The sequence below is a fragment of the Calypte anna genome, chromosome 13 (assembly GCF_003957555.1).
Source record: "Calypte anna isolate BGI_N300 chromosome 13, bCalAnn1_v1.p, whole genome shotgun sequence".
NCBI lineage: Eukaryota > Metazoa > Chordata > Aves > Apodiformes > Trochilidae > Calypte > Calypte anna.
Window position 1 is genome coordinate 9682806 of NC_044259.1, and position 21526 is coordinate 9704331.

Here is a 21526-nt window from a genome sequence, read left to right on the forward strand (position 1 = left end):
TGGGTCTGGCTGGTCTCATTTAGGAAATGTTTGAGTTGCTTGCTGCTGCACAAAAGGCATTCTTTGTACTATTTTTTGCATAACAAAGCAACGTACAATTTCAGCAAGACATACAGCAGCAAACCAGCTGAGGAGACTGTGAGTCCCTGCTGTGATTTGTTCAATAGATGGAGAAGCAGAGTGGAAAGATCAACAGGATGGTGATTGTGACCATGAAAATAGGATCTGGGCTTGGTGCTTGAATTTCTAGAATAAAGGAAAAGATCTTAGTTGCAGAGCTAAATGATGGAGCTGGACACAAAGCTATCAACAGGCTGTGCAACCCCCCCCAGGACTGATGTCTCCTCTGTCTGTGTGATATCGTGCTGTGGTTACTGAAGGAAACTCAGAGCTTTACATGGTGTTTTCTGATCTTGATCAGCCAAATAAATAAGCTGAAGTTACAGTTATCTGTGATGGTCTGACCTGAGGGAAATGTGTCTCTGCAAATGCCTGATGCTGCCAGCCATGTAGGTTCCCCTGAGAAGCAGCTGGGTGGGAGCTACTGCAACATGAGATAGAGTTTTGTTTTCATTAGAAGCCTGTTAGAGAGATTGGCAAGATGAGCCAATGGCAATAAACACTTCCAGGAATTTAGTCCTTCACTGTGCCTTGAACAGATGTTGTGCATGCTCCAGGTTTGCAGAAAATCAACCAGGGTGGCTTTGGTGGGGTGGGCAATTACCTGCTGGAGTTATGCTGGAGGAAAACTTGTCCTAGTTTTGCTAAATATAGCAAACAATACCCAAGGCTCAACACATTTATTGTGGGATGGAAATGATGGACAACTGATCTAATATGCTGTGGGAAACTTGCATTTTGGCTTGGACACAAGCTGTGGTGTCAACCCTTTCAGATCTCTGTTGGGAGAGCATGGACTTCTTCCCTTAGTGTACATGGAGTCCTGAAGTGCTAGATTATTCTCATTTTCGTGCACATAACTATGTGTAGCAACTTCTTTTAAATAGTTTGAGGCATTTGAATGACTATAAATAGGCTGCCACATACAACATAAAAAGTCCCCAAACCACTTGGGGCTTTATTAGTAAGAGAAGAAAGTTTGGAAAAGATGAGTTATTACATGCTTTATGAAAACCAATGGCCCAGCACTGACTGTTCCTTCCCAGGAGTTTGACACCCCCAGGTGTGACCCACAGTGCAGAGGTGCTGGGGCTGCAGTAACTGCAGGTCCCTGGGCAGGCTCTGCTAAAAGCCAGGCAGCTCTCCTCGAGTTTTCCAACAGTACAGTACAACAGTACAGCTTTGCTCCTTTGACCAAAAAGACGCAGTAGACAGCCTGTGCAGTGCTGTTAAGAGTCCAAAAAAGTTAATAAAACCAAAGGCTTTTGCACCAGCAAAGTCCAGCTTGTCACTTTTCCCCCCCTGTTGAGCACCCTGCCAGTGCTAATCCCCGTGTGGCAGCCAGCCCAGGCTTCAGCAGCCGGCGACTGCTGTGCTGGGTTTATTAGCAGGTTCCTATAGCACTGCCCTCCCCAGGCAGCCTCTCCTCCTTTGCACTTGCTGTGTCTCAAGTCTGAGAGACTTGCTGACTGGGAGAGGCTGCTGGCTGTTTACAAGGAGCTTTGCTCCCATTTTGGCTCCCAGGCCCAAAGTGGAAACATCAACATGAGCGAATCTTTAAGTAAACAACAAGAAGAATAATGACTGAAATGTCAGACATTTATTATTAAGTCAATCCTGATGTTGACAGCTGAGCCCATTAAATGTATTCTTGATCAAAAAAGCCAAAGGCAAACCTGAGTCTTAAATATACCAGTTGTTATTTCTGGCCTAGATTTCAAAGTCTTAAAGAGGAAACAGAAGTTCAGAAAATATTTACAGACAGGAGAAATGTAGGATCTCATCACAGCTAGTGACTTCACGGATCTGCAGGGGGCAAGGAGTGCAATTATAGAGCAGGAAGGCAAATAAATTCTCACATCTTTGCAGAGATATTGTCAGTCATAGTGTGCCATTAGAACTGGAAGAGCAAGAAGTCACCAGGTCTCAGTGTGAGGCTTTGAGTAGCTCTGAGGGCTTTCAGGATGTTAAAGGAGTAGTTGTGAGCAAGACCAAGATATTACAGATTTTACTGGGAGCTATAAAGCTGGAATGATGATGCTGTGTTGTGTCAGTGAAGCAGAAGTGCCAAAGAACTGCTCTGAACAATCCATGGTCTTTGAGAGTCAGTCTTCTATCAGAAGATTGGTAGAAAAAGCTCAATGGAGATTTCCCTAAGAATCTGCCCTAGATGTAATGTTTGGGTTAGGTAAGAATGGGGGACAGCAGCAGGAAAAAGGGGAAGCAGAGAAATTCCAGCCTAGCAGGACATAAGGAAAGAAAGAAAATTGTTTACTGAAAACTGAGGTAAAAGAGGGAAAGTGCAAAGCTCTTTGGAAGTGTAAGCTACTTGAAAAGAGGAAGTAAACATTTTTTCTCTGCCTGTCAGTGTGAGGAGGAGAAGATGTCATGACTGTAAGCCAAACCAGAAAGACACAGATGCTAGGAAATGGTTTCTTGGGGAAGTTGTAGCAATTCCATTACTGGAAGCATTCAAAGAGAAACTGGAAAATCACTTGATGCAGATGGTCATGCTTTGATCTCCTTAGACTCCTTCAAGCTTTATTTTTAATGAATGCATTAATTTGTGGTTATTACCGTGAGATGGCAGAACTGTTAATTGCATTTTGGAGAATAAGCTCCAGAGCCACAGAGTCGGACACTGCCAGAACCATCTCCTAGGGAGAAATCTTGAGCTGAGACCACAGACCTTGGAGGTTGGGTGTTGTATAGAGAGTGGAAACTGTCAACGGAGAAAAGCATCTCTTGATAGTTAATTAGGTTCCTTGTGAATGAGTAGGAGCACACCAGCCACTTCACTGGTTTCCTTATGGTTGAGCACAGACATATTTTCTGACTCTTGGATTCAGGAATTGTGGCAGAATGTGGCCTGGGCCTCTGGCCCAGATGAAGTGATCCAGATGGGTCCTTGGGGACAGGTAAGCTCTTCTGTATTCAGCTGTGCAGATGGGGATGTGACCCCTGCCCTCAGGCTCCCTGCTGGATTAACTCCTGTCTCTGCCAATGGGGACATGGCCCATCTGAGTCCTTGGCCAGGACTCTGAACTGAGGCTGCTCAGAGGGCTGCCAGCCCCTCACATCCAGCAGCAGAACTTCCCAAACAGCCTAATTATGAGTTGGATGGGGGGAAACTGGAAGGATGTGGGTGGAGGGCAATCTCTCAGGAGACAGTTCACAGCTCCACACATCTCATGTTCATGGTGCCCCTGGGAAATGCACAGCTATGTTCTCCTGATGAAGGGCATATTGTGCTGGAAGCACAGCACTTGGCTAAGATAGACCTTTGGGGCTAGAGCATCCGTTCCTATGTCCTCATTTAAATTTCATTGATTTTTCTCAAGAATTATTTCTCCCTTGATGGTCTAGGAATAAAACCTCCTGCTTTGGCTGGTGCAACCACCTCATGATTTTTATCTATTGACAAGGTGGTTTTCACATTGTCTCAATGTGGCCAAGCTATTCTTCAACATGCTCAATCAAAGAAAGAGAAAATTACATTTATGCACCTCCTGCTGCTTCCTGTTATGTTTCCCCTCCCAGCTTTCCAGGGGCAGGTGTTTGTGCAAGATCCATCCCCTGGCTAGCCAATGAATTACCCAGCATTAGGTTTTTCACAAGATTATCTCCTTCCAGTGTGGGCAACTCCCAATTAGGCACATCAACAAGCTAGAAGTTTTCAGTGATATTTTTAGTTTTCCTTTGAGGTTCCTTTTTGTCTCTAGCCTCATAGTGGCTAAAGAAAAGCATCTTGCCTGGCTACTTCTTGTGTCCCTGTCTGATTTCTTTCTCATTTCTCATGGTGCAGCCAAACGCCTGCAAAGTGAGTGAGGACATGGAGCTGTTCTGGCCTTTTTGCACAGACCACATGCATCAGACTGGTGACCTGGAGTCAAGCTTGCTTGAAGGATTTCCCAAACTCATATCATAGAATCAAAGATGTTTGAACAGCAGCAACAGAGAGGGAATGTGGAAGCTGCTATGATGACTGCACAGGTGTAGGACTGGAGGGGTTTGTTGGGTTGAGGACAATGTGACAAGGGTGCTACTTTCCAGCTTCCACTTTGGTTAGGACCTTTCTGGCCATTATGTATGTATTAAAAGCTATCATCTATATGGGTCAGGATCTTGGATGAGGAAGCCTTCATAGGTTTCAGAATTGCAACCACACTGTTTCCAGCATGTAAAGTCTCCAGTGCAGTTCTTGAAGACCAAATTTTGGAGCATGTTTCCTTCATTTGCACTTCATGGGCAGTGTTTTCCAGTAGAAAGTAAGACTTAAGGACTTAGATTAGCCTTAAGATCCTGAAATTGATGCACTGTGTCACTTGTGGGGGCTGTACATACTCTCTACTACCCCCATTAACAGGAACTTGTTTACATGGGAAAGTACTTCTGCTGTCGATTCTGGTTATTGGGGGTGACCTTGCTCTCTTGAGCCTTATTTCTGAGAGCAGCAGTTCAGCTATGTAATTCTAAATATATGTTTCCTAGTCTAGATGTCCTATTTAGGCCAAACCCTAAGAGTTGGAAAAGCATGGACTGGACTTAGCAGTAAATTTCTGCCTCCAAGGCAGAAAATGCCTTTAAAAGGCGTTGTATCAGGTTAAGAAACGTGTCAGAGCTGGAACCAGAAGATGCTGGTGCCTGGAGAGGTGAATTGAACTTTTCTTGGTTGCTTGTTGGGAAGTTAATTATAACCAGGTAGCTGCTTTCCTTTGCCAAGAACTTGGGGATATTTATGACTCTGGAGTAAGAAGGAACAGCAGAAGCAATAGGGCACTCATTATGACTGAACCAGTTTATTCTTAATCTTTCAAACAGTTTTTCTACAGAAAGACCTTGGGCTTGAACTTCATAGTTTATTTGCTATACTCATCTCTCTTGGACTGGCAGGCAAACTGGAAAGCTCAGGCATGCTGGTGACTGGTTCTGAGCACCAAAATTAGAAGCTCTTTTTGAACTGAGGGGCTGAGCTCAGGGCACTGGGGTGGCCAGGGAGGGTTAGAGGGCAGAAACACTGGGCTCTGCCTCAGGCTGGCTTTACTCGGCTTGCTTTAAAACACCATAGCCCAGTCTGCATATTTCCTGGAACTTTCAAGATAAGATAAATGTGTGTGCTGTCCCCTAAAACATCCTGTCCACAACAGCAGGGCAAGCTCTGCACTCTCCTGTTGCCTCGCACTTCATCCACTTGGGTTCTGCTGCCAGCTGGGTGGGAGAAACTGAGCCCTGGTGCAGATGTTTTCCTTCATCTCTGCATTGCTGTCTCTCACCTATACCAACTTGTTTTGGCACACTTTGAATCAGGCATTTGTACCATCTCACTGCTGCATGCAGTAGCTTGTCCCCTGCCTTCGTGCCGTCACACAGCCATCAGTGCAAGGGCTTTGGGATATTTTCTTCTGCTCCAGCCATGCCTTGCCTACCGCTCCAGTCCTGCCTCTGCTTCTTCTTCCCCATTGTGTTTCAGCCCTTGATAGGCCCAATTTGAGGTGTTCTGGATTTTACTTTCAGGACTTGGTATCCTTCTACTGGATGTAAACATCATCTGCACTTTGAGGATACTGGTGCAGGACTCAGAGTATGCTATAGGGTGTACAGGGAAGGCTGCTGTTTCCCTTGTTCCATATAGATACTGACTTCAGAAAAGAGAGCTGATAGGAGCTCTGTGATTAATGCATCAGATCTTGGACCCTGGGAGTGATTCTACCTGCAAGCTGGCCACTTGCACTGACCTAATGTCTTTGTGGCTTCAAGCCACATTAGCACCATCTGCCCACAAAGGAGAGCATCCCAGCACCTCGCTGAGCAGGTGTGGGGGTGGATCCTCACATGGTTTCATGCCAAGGGGTGCTGGGAAGGGTCCAACCTTCCCCCAGAGTGCCCCTACTGGGGTTTAAACCACACATGTGACTTTCTATTTGTGGCATCCTTTTGAAACTAGCAAAGTCCTTATGTTTTGGAAAGAGCCTGAAATCCAGCCCTGCTGAGCTGTGCTGCAACAACAGGTTGTTGCTCTGGCATAACTGAAGGACAGGACCTCAGCCTGGGAGCTTTCCAGGAGTTGAGCTGCTTAGCTGGAGTGAAGCAGAACTTCTCAGCATCAAAATCACCCACATTGCTAATGCTGCCTGCAGTGCCGGGAGGTCTCCAGCAGTGTGCAGAGTGTGAGGAATCCAACTTCCTGTGCACGAACCGTGCAGAGCTGGCACTTCCAGCCCCTCCTGTTCCTTGCTGTAAGTGGAGTGTGCCTGATGTAGGATGAAGGCCAGAAAACTAGTGTGAAAGCATTGGCAGGGCTGTCTGTGCTGGCTGCAGAGCAGTTTGGATGCTCTCAAATCCTGGAAGCTTACTGTCTTTTGATGGAGAGAAATACAAAGTATTACTGACTTTCCTGCAACAGCTTAGAGACATTAGAAGTCAAAAGCTGAGATAGTGTTTCAGATTTGCAGCCCATCGTTTTGTCTCTTTGCTCCATGGCTGTGGTTATCATGGTGCTCTGAGCCCACCAGTCTGTTCTGTTATTTATTGATGATCCTGCTATAGCCCCACTAAGCCCAATGGACAGCGTATCCAAATGGATTCCCTTCCAACTCATTTCCATACGTTTGCTAAGGACAGTTTTTCCCATAGGTAGCCTGAGCTGTGGTTTAGTTGAAACAAAAATTGCAGTTTAAAAGCATTCTTCCATTTCAGAGGGACTTCTGCTTTGCAAAGAGTTAATGCTATAATTTCCTACTCAGGTGGGACCAATTGGAATTTCCTTCTCTTGTCTCAAGCTTGGCAGCGTAACCTGTAACACAGCAGTGCTGCTGTGCTCTGCCAGGACACTGTCTCCCCACAATGATAAACTTGTTTGCATTTACCCTGCTCTGGAAGTGGGGGTTGGATTAAATGGTCTTTCAAGGTCCCTTCCAACCCCTGACTTTGTATGATTCTATGATTTGCTGGCACTCCTGACATCTCTTGTTGAGGCTGTCACAAAAGCAGCTGAAGTGGTTGTATAGGTCTGGTGTGCAGACATGATCCATAAAAGAGTCAGGCTCCAGACTTTGCACTGGGCACAGGGACACTGCTGTCTGTAGTCTTTGGAAAAGGCCAGAGCCCTGGAGGTGGCACGTGGCAGCATTGTGGCACACCAGCAGCAGTTGGGTTCCATGGGGTGTCTGCAAAGTAGAAGGTCTCTGCCAACTGGGCAAAGTGGATTTAATTCAGCTCCCCCAAAAACAGTCTTCTGGAACTGAACAGACTCCATGAAAAGTGCCCTCTGACTAAACTAGAGGCCACCTTAGCAGAGAAGGGCTGGGGAAGGCTGAAGTGGGAAAAGGTTACTCCTTCCTAATAGGTCAGAAAACAGGAACATGATGAAACTACCAAAAATCCAGAGCTGCTTCTCAGCTGTGGCCTTGCATGTCACTAGAGTAATTTGGTCCACTTCTAATCCTGACTGCAGTTTGATATCATGACATTATAAAGTCAAATGCCACCAGTGATGGAAATAGATATTCCTTTCCAAACAGAAGCTTCAGTGAAGTGTTCCAAGAGGGGGAAGGGCTTCCCTGCTTGAATTTTATCAGATTTTTTTACTGGCATAAAAGTCTCATTTTTAAATAAACATAGTTTTCTGATTGGAAAATGCTCCCCTGGGCCATGTGGCCTTAGATGTCTGTTTTTCATCACTTTTGTCATGTTCTTAAGGCTTGGCAGTACTCAGGGCTGCTTTGAGGGCACTGAGCAGGATACGACCCCGCTTTGAAAAGCTTCCACCTGAGCAGTGGAATAGTGAGAGGGAAGGAAGCATTCCTAGCTGCAGATTGCATTCTCTCCCCATAGATGTGCTTGTGCTCCCCAGGGCAGCAGGCTGGGAGCTGGCACTGGGCTGTACCAGTATCTTGCTCTCTGCGGAGCTCTGGCTGCCTAAACTGGTGCTGTTATTTTTGGCACATCTCCCTTTGTCCTTCAAACATTTGTTATTCAGATCAGTGCAGCGATGGGACAGGTGCCATGTTGCTCTGTGCTGCCCTTTCCCAGGAAGTAAATGTTTGTAAACTGTCCCCATGTCTGTAGTGTCCTCTGGGGTCCTCCTTGCTCACAATGTGCCTGCCAGGCCCTTTGCCTGGCTGAGCACTCTGGGAGCAGCCAGAAGAGCAGGAGGAGGGAGGTAAATGACTGAGCCCTTCCCATGTTTTGGTGAGCCCTACTTTTTCCCAATCAGATTACTCAAAATGTGTTCAGGGCTCTCCCAAACACCCTGCCAGATGCGCTGCCTTTGGAAGGTGGCCTGAAAGACTGCAGCTATTTAAGCAGACAATGAAGAATTTAAGCTATTACCCTTCCTTCACTCGCTCTCCCTTTTGCACTTTCCCCAGTTCCTGCCAGCTTGCCAACACTGGGAACAGGATCATGAAGTTACAGAGAGAAAACTGGTGTCTCAGAAATGTCACACTGGCTGCTGACAGGACAGATCTCTCCTCAGTGTCAGGGAAGAATCTTCTGGGGGCAGGAGACTGCTTTTAAGGATGAGTCTTCTATAAATTAAGCTAAATTTAGTCTAGGAATCAGCTAAAGATCCTTGCAACTGCTAAAGCTTCCTTATATCTGTGCTTGTTCAAACCAAAACTAGAATATGGACAGGAACTGTTCCCTCCTGGAAACTTGCTGCTGGTTCTGCCTGATGTGTCCCACCATGCAGTACCTACAGGGTTGCCCTTGACCTGCTGCTTCCCATAATCTCAAGCCTGATACAGATCTTGCTGCAGAACAGATGTGGCTGACATTTAGCAGGAATGGTAGTTCTTGTCAGAACAATGCCTGGAGAGATACTCAGCCATCCAGCCGAGGCAACCTGATGTTTTGCAAGCTCGGTCAGCACCTCGCTTCATCAAAGAGATGCTCTTGGCTAATACTGGGTGATGTTACCCAGAAATGGCATGGGCAGGAAAGATGATTTACTTGGCATAAGCTAGTCTCAGTGCAACCTCTCCAGTATTATCTGGGTGGAGGAAACCAACTTAGATGGCTTTGAACCACAACGTCCAAGAGCAGTGAGCAGTGGGAGGAGGCGCAGTCTCCCCACCTGCCAGGTCTGCTTGCAGAGAGATCTCCCCAGTTAAAAGCTGTGCTCCGTTTCTCATGCAGTCCAGCTGCAGGAGGCATACTCCCAGGATCCCTGGAAGTTGTGCGGTGATGTCGAGGCAATTACCAGTCCCAAGCCTATTTGGGGCTACCACCTTTAGTACATTAATTTTATATACAGGCAAAGAGAGTCGTTTTTCATCTCTCCCTCGACCGCAGACAGGCTTGTTGGCAGATCTGGGAAGAGGATCCTGTGCTGCCCCTCCTCCCAGCTGCATCCGGTTGCATTTGAAATTTCAAGCGAGCACTGGAGCTTACTCTCATGTGATCAGTTTTTTTTTTTTTTCGTGTTTTTTTTTTTTTTTTCCTTCTTTCTCCATCGTGTTTCAGCCGCTTCTTCAAGGAACACAGAGCACTCAAACCCAAAGCTAAGAACAAAGCATTTGGTTTGCTGTTTGCTTAAAATATGAATAGGAAGGGCTAGTGGTGAATCCCAAGATACTTCAAACCCCAAGCTCGACCGCTCTGTCCCAGGCTGTTTTGGGCTGAGTCCTTACAGTCCTTTGGCACAAGGAGCGAGTGCCCAGCTCTCTGGGGAGCAGCCGGCAGAGCCGTGCCGGTGCCGGGCAGACCCCGTCCCCCCAGCACAGGACCCGCGGGGAGCCCCGTGTCCTTGCAGCCCGATGCATGATGTCCCGGCTTCTGTGTCCCCGGGGTCTGAGGTACCGGAACGTGGCAAGGCTGAGCGCCTCGGTTACCCCATCTCAGTCGCTCTCGGCCTCATTGCAAGGCCGGGAAGAACAGAACCGGTGTCCAGTTGCCCGCCCGCGGAAGGTCCAGCGCCGCTGCCCCGTCCGGGCTCGGCCGCCTCCGCCAGCTGCGGGCTCTGGCGGAGCAACAGCGGCCTCCAGTGCCGAAATCTCCTCCCTTTCTCCATCCAGGACCCGCACTCAGCATCCCGACGCCTCTTTCCTCCCTCCTGGCTGGAGCCCTGGGGCCCGGGGTGCTAGCAACAAAGCTCATCACGGCCACTAGAGGAAAAAAAAAAACCCTTTTTCCTGGAAAAATGGAGTCTGTTTGGTTTTCCGAGACACTGAGTAGCTGTGATCTGCAGGGCATCCCTGAGGCTTGGTGGCTTTCTGTGCACTTTGTGATGAGACACTGGCGTATGGGCAAGGCTGGGGAGAGGGGTCTGCATGGACATGACTTATTGGACTTTTCCTTCTGACAAGGGCTCTGGAATAAGTGCTTTGGCGCCCTGTATTTAAAAAAGTATATTTGCAAATCATGAGAATGCTAAAATCTCTTATTGCTTGGAAATTAAGTAAAATAACATTATTGATACAAAAAAGAGCTTTACGGCAGAGCTTGGCTCTCTCCTTGGGCATGTCTTGTCCTTGTCCTCAGGGCTCTGTCAGTAATTTGGTTACAGCTGTTTATGGATGTTACAAAAAAAATCCCAAACGATGTTTTCCAGGAAGGTGTTTTAAATGTCAGGGAGATGAGTCTGCTGTGTATTTAAGAAATCTCAGTGCAAGACGTGGTAATGCTTTCATTTTATTAGGAGTTTGTTTAGGTGAGGGACATCTTTGTGCTGTCTTCTCCAGAATGGTTTCACCTTTCAGTTTCTAGTGGAGCATGGTTTTTGGCACTTTCCTCTGTTCTTTATGCGCACATTAGTGTTTTTTCGACTGGAAAAGAAGATGAAAACATTAAGAGGATTGCTGCAGATCCTGAAACAGAGAAGAGCCTGGCTCAGGGAGAAGGAAAGGAAAGGAAGCTTGAATCATAATTTAAGTGTTATTCACAGTAGATAAGGCCACATATTCTTGACAGAAAGTTGAAGGTTACCATGGGCATGTGTTAAATAATTCCAATGAGCTCAAAAGCTGGTGCTTCCTGACACTTCCTGGCAGAATAATTCACCTCTAAGCTGTAGGACAGTCCTAAGACACTTCTAATGTCTCTCTGGCTGCAGAAAGGTTATGACTTTGTTTTGTGGGTTTTTACAGACAAATGTCTGCCACTGTGTCTTGTTTGGGCTTAGCCCTGCTCCCAACCTCCCCTCCTCATTGCATCTGCAGCAAAAGCAAGGAAAATGTTACAAAGGCACCTGCAAAAAGTATTATTTTTGCCCAGTAGTGAACCTAATTACTCAGAATAATTACATTTTCATATGGAATAATGATGTTCTTCTCTTGGAAAGACAAACTAATTTCTCAGGTGCATGAGAAAGGCTGGTAAAATGATTATCAAGTTGTTTTGTGGTTTGCAAAATCCATTTTGCATGCTGGTCACAGTGAAGTGACCAAAGGCGACAAGTGAGACACAGCTGCCTCAGGGATCCACCAGATGCTCTTACAGTAGTTATTCCCAGACTCCAGCAAGCCTCCAGCTCCTGTCAGACACAAAACTTGCACACACAGAACTGCAAATGACACTTTATCCTGCCTCTCGGCTACCAGACTTTTCCCCAGTGGACTAAAACTTTATAAATGAGGACACTCCATTTATCTGTCCCCTGAGATGCTTGGCACCGGACAGCTTCAAAGTCCTGGTGCCTGGTCTGGATGACCCTGACTGGGAGGTTAAATGGCTGTTGTTCCTAGCCCCAAAATGCATTCTATTGGCAATGTGACAGGGGACCTCCAAGGCACAGGGCTTTGACCCTCAGGATCAGCATATTCCCAGTTGCAGCTGCTGAGAGCTTACAGGAGCAGGAGTTTTAAGAAGCCCAAGGATGTAGTGCCTGTCAATGCAAGGCAGGTGCCACCACCACTGTCTCATCCATCTCTTCCTCCCCTGACTCCTGGCTGGCTCTGGTTATGCTACTGGTTCAGTTCTTTTTTGAACCCCAAACTTCCCTTCTTGTGACCACTGAGGTCCTCCATCCCCTCCAAAGCTGTGCTCTGCACCAGGAGGGATGTAGCATCCTCGATGCCACTTTGCTCCCTGCATAGCTGGTTTTGAAGCCTTCCCCTCTCTCTTTGCCCTGCTCTTGGTTCATGGCCAAAGCCCTAATGATGTTGTGTCTGATGAACCTCCCACCTCCATCTGCTGTGCTGTACAGCTGACAGCTGGTGCTGGGCTGCTGGCTTCCAGCATGGCCATTACCACCGTGCCCATATCTTGCTGGGTCATTAGCTGTGGTGCCTTCATTCAGAAGATCCCACTCAACATGCATCTTCTTCAGCCTTAAAATGTAAACCCAGCATTTGAGCAGGGCAGGAGCAAAATATGGGGCAGCAGCCTGGTTTATTAAAGGGAAGCTGGGAGAACCAGGCCATTAGTTAGGCTCTTTTTCCTGGTGATTTAAACTTTGTTCCTTGCTACTCTAGAGTTAGCTGGGAGACAGTGTTCCTAAAAGCAGATTTTGGCTCCATTAGCCCTTTTATCCAGGGACAGAAAAGCTGGAATGTGAGCTTCAGTTAGAGATGTCTCTGCTGATGGCAGATGGATCCGTGAGTCTGATCACCAAAAATCCCTTCCTCCACCAGGTAAAGTCAAGGGTGAAGCTCCCTTAGCCCCACAGACTGGGGCATTTGGCTGCAGAGAAGACTCAGGCTTCCTGACAGAGAATTAAGAACCACCTAATAGCATTGAGTTGGAAGGAATTCCTTCACTTGTCTGACACAGAGCACCTGCAATGAATAAATATATTTAAAATCACTGAGGGCCCAAGCCAGATAAAATGAATCATGTCTTGCCAGAGATGTTGCTAGCATTTGGACTTGGCCTTTTTCTATGACAGTGCAATCTAGCACTAGCAGAGATTGAATATAAAAGCTCATTCTTAAAAAAACCCTGAGCAAATTGTATCTTTTTATACGCAGATAGAAAGAAGAACTCATCTATAAATTGCTGGGTGAATAACCACAGTTTTTCCTCAGCTACCACACATCTGAAGTCACCTAGAAAATTATTTTCCTCCCTACATGCTAGATCTGGGCAGAATTTGAGGACTTTGCCATTTATTTGAGATCATGGACACAGTCTGAGCAATCGCTGCAGCTTGGCAGCTGCGGGTGTGGGGACACTTTGGCCATGAGGTCCCTGCTTTTGGGCAGCTCATGTGCAGTGTCAGACCTATTTTTGCATCTGGAGTCCACATGCTCTGAGAAGCAGGTGCAGCATCTGCACAGGAGGACAGATTCATACCAGATGTGTTTGGCTTGCTGCCCATGCTCCTCCCAGCTGCATGCAAACATCTTTCTTTCTAGGAAATCCCAGACATATGTAGGAGCTCTCATGTGTGTAATACTTAGATTTGCAGGAGGTCTGGATACTCACAGGTTATGAAAGCACAACAGACATTCGTTGCCATAGAGGTGGTGGTCAGTGCCACAGATGGGGTCAAAGATCTTCGTACAACCTTTACTTAAGTCATAAATGTCACAAGCTGCCTGGAGACACAAAAGGGTAATGCTGAAAAAGTCAGACATGCTTTCAAATTACCATAGGAGTTTTGCATTTACTAGGAGATGCAAATTTTGGATATCTTGATAACCCGTCCCATCTTGTTCAGAGCTCTCTAGGACTGGCTGTCACCATGCTGTCCTTTGGCCTGCTGAACACCCCCTGGCACTCCTGCATACCCGTGGGAGGGACAATATTGAGTAATGCTCCATTGACAATGCCTGATCATGTTTTTCCCTGTTCTTATTTTTATGCCACAATGATACTTGCCCTCACACTTGCAGACCAGAGATCTCTGATTTTGGTGAGTAACAGTAATGTTCAGCTCTTTATTAGATGTTTTTCTCCACTGAGCATGGGGAATTGCAGTGGGAAACCAGTATCATCACTGGGATTTTGCTGTGGCACAGCAGATAGAAAGAAGTTCCCAGGCACTGGAGTCTTTGGGCTGCCACCTCAGCAGCTCACTGTACTTCACCGATTTAGCAATTCAGGCTCCCCAATGCATGGCTTAGTGCTGTCTCACCAAAGATGGGCACCCTCTTTTGCTACACAAAAATAGGAGCCTTCACCTCTGTTCCTTTGTCAGCATCTCCATCCGTTACAGTGTTTCCTACAGAGAAAGTAGAGAGAGAGATGAGACACCTTAGCACTCATCCCTCAGGCTGGTTTCAAGGGGGATCTACTAACGCTTCTTTAGCCAAAGGACCATATGTCTTCAGGACACCTTTGTCCCAGCAAACAACTTCTTCCCTTGGATCTCCCTGATTTTACAGCCAAGACCTGGCCTGCTGCATCTGTGTCTTCCCCTTGTCAGAAACACTGTGATGGTGTAAGGCCTGCCAAGGCCAGATGCACATCTAGTGCCATCATCCAGGGGGAAAAATGCCTTTCATTATCCCATTATCCCTTATGATATGTTCATGGGAAACTGAGAAACTCCTGCTGCTGATGCACTGTGGCTGGAATAAATCCAAGGTGATTTTTCTGGTATTGGTGGGTTTGAACCACAAGAAAGCAGAGCAAAAGACAAGTTGCTGAGGGTCTCTACTAGAAGGAAAAAGCAATGTACCTTGAGCTGGTTGGAGCAAGCCATGAGTTTGGTGGGCTTCTCCATGGAGAAGCTGGCCCTGAACTGACAGCTTGGATCACATGAGTGGAACATGCTGTGGGTGTATTTTGAAAAACAACCTGAATTTGTTCTGCAAAAGGCAGTGCTAAAAAGACCTTGGACTGCTTATAGATCCCAAAGTCATCTACATGGATGATTTAAGGTACACCTACATTAACAACCAGTGTGGCCCAATAACAGTGAGTCTGTGCAGTGAAATGGCTTGGTGCTGAGAATCTGTTAGCTACACTGTTTAGTTTCAGAGATTTTGCTTTGGATTAGCAGCCCAGAACTGTAGCTCATGACATGCTCAGCTCATCTGAAATGAATCCAAATTTTGTGCTCAGACAGTTCTGCAATGGCAGCTGCCATACAGTGAATAGGATGATGGAGGACTTGTTTGAGAAGCACCCTCCTGTTCTGAATGAATGCACAAATGCAGAAATCCCTGGTGAGCAGGACCTGAAGAGCAGCGACAGTTCTCATCTCTCTTCACCATATGGGGTTTTGAAAACACAGTCGGCTTAAACATTGACTTTGGTTCCAAGAGCTGCATTTTCCCTCACATAGATGCATTTCCTGTCATTTTGGGTTTGCTTTTTTTAAAACCAGAATAGCACCCACTAGTTCTAAAGGAACTGCAGTGTCCTAGAAATCACCAGCTCCAGGTCGAATCACAGCCCTAAAGGGAGGGTGTCAGGCCAGCAGGTCTGTTCATTTTTAGGAGCAGGTGTCCAGCACCTTTTTAAAGCCTTTGCCTTAGTGTTGCTTTCAGACCACTGCTTTAATGCACAATGGCCATTGCAGCACTGTGGGGATCACGCTTTTTCCCTGCCCAGGGTCAGAGCAAAGTCTCAGCACCAGCTGTCCCGTTCCCAGAGTTGCCTTCCCACCTGTCAGACCCAGGAGCTTTAGCAAGGAGAGGAAATGGCTCCTCCTAAGTGGAATGTTGCACTCACCTTGGTAGCAGCAGAGTGCCAGAGAGAGGAGTAGGAAGACACCAGTTGCCTTCATGACCAAGGTGATGTTTTACTGAGGACACCAAGGAGAGAATGGGACACTTCTCAGGCTTTCAGAGATCCCATCTCTGGCAGTTTATGCTGGGACCTTTATACCTTTCCCCATCTCTGGCACCACCCTGCATGGGCTGCTCCACCCCACAGTCTTGTGATGACAACATTCAAAGTACAGAGAGAGCACCAGGTGGCAAATGGCTCATTGGTGTGCACAAGGACAAAAGCTTCTCCAAAGCCAATGGAGGTAACGACCCTTATCGCCAGTAAGGACTGGGTCCAAATCTCAGGTGTGGGAGACAGCCTTGGGTCTGCACTGCAAGCCCAGAAAAAATTACTTTGTACAAGAATCAGACTGGAGAAATAAGAGGGTGGCAAGGGAAATAGATGTGTTAGCACGAATGGTGTGGTTTTGATTAATGACCTTGCTACTGCCACTTTCAGGGCTCTGGGTGAAGACGGCTTTGGTCTACATGTGCCTTTCCTGGTGTGATCTGCAGAGCAGAGCTGGGGTGTCACAGGTCCCCTTCTCACCCCAGACAGAGACAGCAGCATAAGCTGCTACCAGAGAGCAGAGAGCTTGGATGTGCCCTGAGCTCGCTTGTGGCTGCACATTCAGTGATGTTATTTTGACTGCACATCTCTCTGATCGCAGGCAGGCAGCTGAAATGAGCTCATGGGGTCAGATGCTGCTCCCTTCCTCTCCTCCTGCCTGCAGTTTAGAGTAACCTCTGGGGACCCCCTTCGTTTACTCCACCAATGGTGCATTGCGGAGAGTGGATCAGTCCCTTGGGTATTAGAAGGATTAATTAATGTTTCTAAAGTACTTTGATATCTCAGCCATAAATCACTGGAGAAGTGCAAAGCAAATTATTACTAATGGGGGCTTATGACTCAAAGACAGATTTTTAATTAGCTGAACAGGAAAAAAGTCAATGCCAAGAGCAATTCAAGGAGCTGTTTGTGAGATGGAAATCTCAGCTCAGTCAGCAGCTGCTCCACTGTCCAAGGGAGATCTCAGTCTGAGTGTGGTTCTGGAGGACATTTTTCATTGCCAGAAATATTCCTCATGTGTTTGCTTTGGTGGTGATGGAGATTTCCACGGCTCTTGCCTGGGCTTCCCTCTGCTCTCCCTGGGGTGATCTGAAACATGAGGCTGAAAGAACTGCTCTTATTAACTCAGAGAGTAAAGCTGGCTTTGGGTATGACCTGCTCATCAGCTGTGAACAGCTGGGCTGGGTGTTGATGGGCTTCTGTGAGCAAGCAGCAGTTCTGGGACAAGGATTCGCACAGTGTTATTGCCCTCTGAGAAGAAAGGGAGGGATATTCATTTTTTATAGCTGAAAGAGGTTCATCTTGATCCAGCACTGTCCCCTGCTGCTCTTCCAGCACAGCTGCCAGGTTTACAGGTGAGTTAAGCCAATAGCTGCTTTGGTCTCTCTTCCCAAAGCTGGAAGGGGACTTAGCAAGGGCATTTACAGTTATCCACCAGGGTAGCTGGGGAAAAGATTTGCCTCTTCAATATGTAACACATGGAAATAGAGCAGTGCTGAAAAGAGTTTCTATGATTGTTTGGGATGTGCCCACTCCTGGTAAAACACATTTGCGCATTTTCAGTTTAGAGATCGTTGCTGTAGCCAGGAAATGTGATAGTTTTGATTGTCCAGAAACAGAAACTTCTTTCCTCAGATTCCTTGGAAACATCCAGGCACATTTCCAAACTTGAGTTTGATGGGTAAATCCTCAGGGTTTACCAGAGCTGCTCTGCAGATGGGAACTATTTTGGCTCCTGGGACATTTCAATTGTGTGTAACACCGTGGTTTTCTCCTTTCCTTCCTCCACAAGTCAGAGGCATCAAAGCATAGGCATGCTGCTGGCCTCTCCCTGCCTTCTGGACACTTCTCTCTTCACCCTCTCATTGCTTGGGCTCCTGATAGATTAGTACTGACTTAATTTTATGTTTGCAACCCCTCCCAGAGCTGTATGAGATTAAGCACTTGACTATGGAAGTAGGTTGAAGAAGCTCCAGATTATGCAATAGGATGGACTGAACTTAATTATTCCACTGTGAATTGAGCCAAACTAACTGCTTCAAGGATAGCTGCCTCTGCCAAAAGAAGACTCCAACATGGGCTGTTAATGCTGCTGCAGCCGAGCAGCAGTCACACAAGGTTTCTGATGCAGTTTTTCTGTTAGCAGTTGCCCTTCCTTTCCAAGAGCCTCTTCTGACATCTGTGTGTTTATGAGATACCTTCTAAATGTGTGATTTTAGGGCTCCTCTAGCCTGATTGACATCTCTTCTACATCCCTCAGGAAATAAAACAGACATGCTTGGGGTTTACTTGACTGAGGAGGAATGGAAAAGAGCTGCAAACTACTTTTGTGCTGGGTGCTCCTGGTAGAAGGAGCAGGGAGATGTCTTCAGTAGTGTGGGCTTTCTCAGGATGTGTCACCTTGTCAGAGCAGTGTGTTCCTCCAAACACATCAGCTGAAGGAGTAGAGAAAAATGAGTCAGGCAGCTCAGCCAGCCGTGCTGTGTGAGTTGCTAAGGGAAATAGAGAGGCCAGGCAAGCTCCAAAGCAGGAGCTCATGTGGGATGGCTTTCCCTTGGTCACCTTGTTGGGGTGTGGCCACTACGTATGGCATGTGACAGAGGTCCTCTGCAAATGCTGGATTCTGTTTTCTCTGGGCTTTTGGAAGGCTTTTGGGTGGGAAATTGATGCCACGCAAGGAATGTGTGGACCAGGGCAAGGAATGTGAGGGGCAAACTGAACCAGCAGGTCTGCATCTAGGTGGGTTAGCAGGAAGAGGTGATTCTTATCCTGCTACATGAATGTCTGAACCATCTTTTAGCCAAATCTGAGCACTTTCAAGTTACATTTTTTTTGAATAGTGAAGTGTTGCAAAGGTACAAAAAAATTGAGTTGCACTTGAGTGAAAAATTTTGGAATTCACCTACTTCCTTGTGATAGTCCATCCACAGGGAATGTGTGGTTGTACCAGGGCTGGAATTTGGGCTTTGTGAAGACCTGATGTACAGAGAAAAGCCACCAGGGAAATTGCAATAGGGTCACCAGTCAAAAAGCACTCAAAGGTCACAAAACAGATCCAGATGGTCATGAATCACAGCTTATAAGGTACTAATGGTTCTTAAAGCTCTTAAAAATAATGGGATTTACCAACAGGCTAGTTTTGGGTGGTTCACATTTTCCAGCCTTCTTCTGAGCCCAGGAAAGAGAATGGGCTAAAAAAAAGCAGAGTTCCTCATCCAGTCCTGGCACCCAGGAATTAGGGTGGTAGCAGGGAGAGGCTGTGACACATGGCATGGGCTCATGTGGAAACTCATCTGCTAGGGCAGGCAGGTGGGGGGTGATCCCTTGGCCCTATGCCAACATTGTCCCAACCCCTGCCACCAAGAGTGCCTTTGTGATCAAGAGCCCTGTGCTCATGGCATCCTTCCTTCAGATACATGAAGGGATGGCATCTTTTGGGGACCTTCAGGACGATTCTTAGTACTTGGGATGGTCAGGTGGGAGTTTGCTGCTGTCCTAAGATGGGTGTGACAAGTGAAAGTTGGAGAAAAGCTGATGTAAAGAGAAGCCCGGCAGTGCCAACAGACAGTTCCCAATATGCTCAAAGCCCTCTCAGGTCCAAAGAGCTGCCTTTGTTAGATTTGAAGGCTAAAAATCCCTAAACATGTTACTCAGTGGATTTTGCAGGCATGGACCTTGCAGGTGGACCTAGGACCTTGCCTCTGGTTTCCAGGATGTGTTTGAAAGCAGACAGTGCAGACAGTGCAGCAGAACGAGCCCCATGCAGTGTGCACCCCTGGAGGGAGGGAGGATATCTGTACGTGCAGGAGCCCATGGAGAGATCTGCAAGTCACCAGGAGGAAGTTGGATGATGCAGCTGGGTCCATTCAGGCATGGGAGACAGACCAGGCTATTTTGCAAGCAGCCAGGTGAGAGCTGGCTGCTGTGCAGTGATCGGCTGCTCTTGTATGCAGGGCATGCAGCTAAAACACTGAATTTTCCTGCAGAACAGAAGCAACCATAATTTGGTCCACAGTGAATTTTGTCTTGGATTACTTCCCATTATGGCTGAGAAAGCTATTTTGTTGCTCTGTGTGCATGGAAGCTCTGGAACACTCTGACAGTTTAGGCAAAAGGATCCTGTGAGTAGCTGCTGTGAAAACATCACTTATTTTCTCTGGCTGTAGGAGACTCTGCAGCCCAGGGCAGGGTATGGATTTGTTTTCTCTTCTGTCCTGGAAATGTTGCCCTGGGCCTCTGGTTTCTGGAGAGGGGGCTGAGCACAGCTGCAGGGGAAGATTAACAAATGATCATTTTTGCTTTTACTAAAGCTTCTGCTTGTTAACCTTCAGCAAGGGCAGTGTGTCCATGAGAGTGACCTTTGGAAATCTGTAGGCATCAGCAGTTTCCCCTGAGGGTGGGTATTACTGACAACAGTGTCTGAAGACAAAGACATTGCATACATCATAGCTTGTGGGATTGTTCAGAAGAGGCTGTGCCTAAATGCCAATCAAATGCTTCCTGAGGAGGATGAATGTGCTGGGGACAGGCGATGTGTTTGCAAGGATTACTGGTGGAAGTTGGCTGGGGTGCAATTGCACTTCTCCCTAGTGTGGAGGTAATTTCCTAGTGCAGCTCCTGGCCCCTTTGCCTGCACTCTCCAAACACTGCAGTGACACCAGACCCCACAGACCCAGTCCATGGAAGCTCCCACTCATCTGTCGTGGCTTACTAGGTGCTGGCACATAGCCAATAGGAACATCTCTGGGCTATGGTCAACTCCATCATCATCAGTGGCCTTGGGGTTTTGTCCCTTGCAGATGGGACAGCTGCTGCCACCATCCAACTGGGAGCAGTCCTGGGTCAGCAACAGTGCAAGGGGGGGTGGTGGCTTCTTGCAAAATTTCCCTGATCGCTTGTCTTTCTCTCAGCTTCCACGCTGGATCTCCATGGGATGCAGAGCCAGCGGTAGTATGTGGGGCTGGCCACCCAGGAGCTAAAAAAACAGAGCTCTGCTATTCTTGCTTTTGCTGGTGTTATTGGAGAAAAAGCATCATTTTCCCACTCCTACAGAAAATGTCAAAAGCGAATTCCTTCATAAAATTGCTTCTTCATTAAATCCTATCTGCCTCCGCCTCCACATCTGACTGCCCCTGCGGCTGCCAGAGAGATCCAGGGCAGAGCCATTAAGTACTGTGGCTGATAATTGGGCAAACACGTTTTTCAATCTCCTCCAGCAAGGCATTTCCCCTTTCTCTGAACAAGCAGCACCTCCATTCCAATCTCTCCTTCACACTGCTGAACAGCTGGGAAGGAGATGGTATGAACCATCCTTTCAGGGTCACAGACTCCAGGGGGATGATCTGATCTAATCTGACCTTCTGTATCTATGTGAAAATTGACAAGAAGAGTTGGGTGAAGTCCAAGTGAAATCTGGGTGCATTAACCTGACTGCAGAGCTGATGCAAGAAGATGAACTGACCAGGTCTGAAGATAGAGAACACGGAGCCAGAGCCCTCTTGAAGCTGCACAGCAAGAGATTTGGAGACAGTAGAAACAAGTTGCAGGAAGGGTTGTCTCAACTTGATAGTAGAAAAAAACATTCACCATGAGGGTGGCCAAACACCATTGCGGGACCAAAAAGTCTGTGGAGTACCCATCTTTGCAGGGGTTCACATCACAGTATTTTCTGCAGAAGCTTTCGAAAACCAGCAGACTAGCAACAGCCTGTCCCCTCTGTGTTCATTAACTAATCTGA

General features: G+C 47.1%; 2 protein-coding genes across 2 annotated transcripts in view; one reads left to right on the forward strand and one right to left on the reverse strand.

The window, feature by feature from the left end:
• Positions 1-10764: 10764 nt before the first annotated feature.
• SPINK1 (serine peptidase inhibitor, Kazal type 1) lies at positions 10765-15790 on the reverse strand. Its single transcript, XM_030458820.1, has 4 exons — positions 15682-15790; positions 14184-14224; positions 13486-13598; positions 10765-10886 (listed from the first exon to the last, which is right to left on the reverse strand). Exons 1-4 carry the CDS (start codon positions 15734-15736, stop codon positions 10817-10819), a joined length of 279 nt encoding a protein of 92 aa, XP_030314680.1. The 5' UTR covers positions 15737-15790; the 3' UTR covers positions 10765-10816.
• Positions 13845-21526, forward strand: part of LOC115599042 (serine protease inhibitor Kazal-type 5-like) — a 53692-nt gene continuing 46010 nt past the window's right edge. Inside the window, exon 1 of the mRNA XM_030458816.1 lies at positions 13845-13915. The gene's annotated coding sequence lies outside the window, so the exon portion shown is untranslated. The remainder of the gene's footprint in view (positions 13916-21526) is intronic.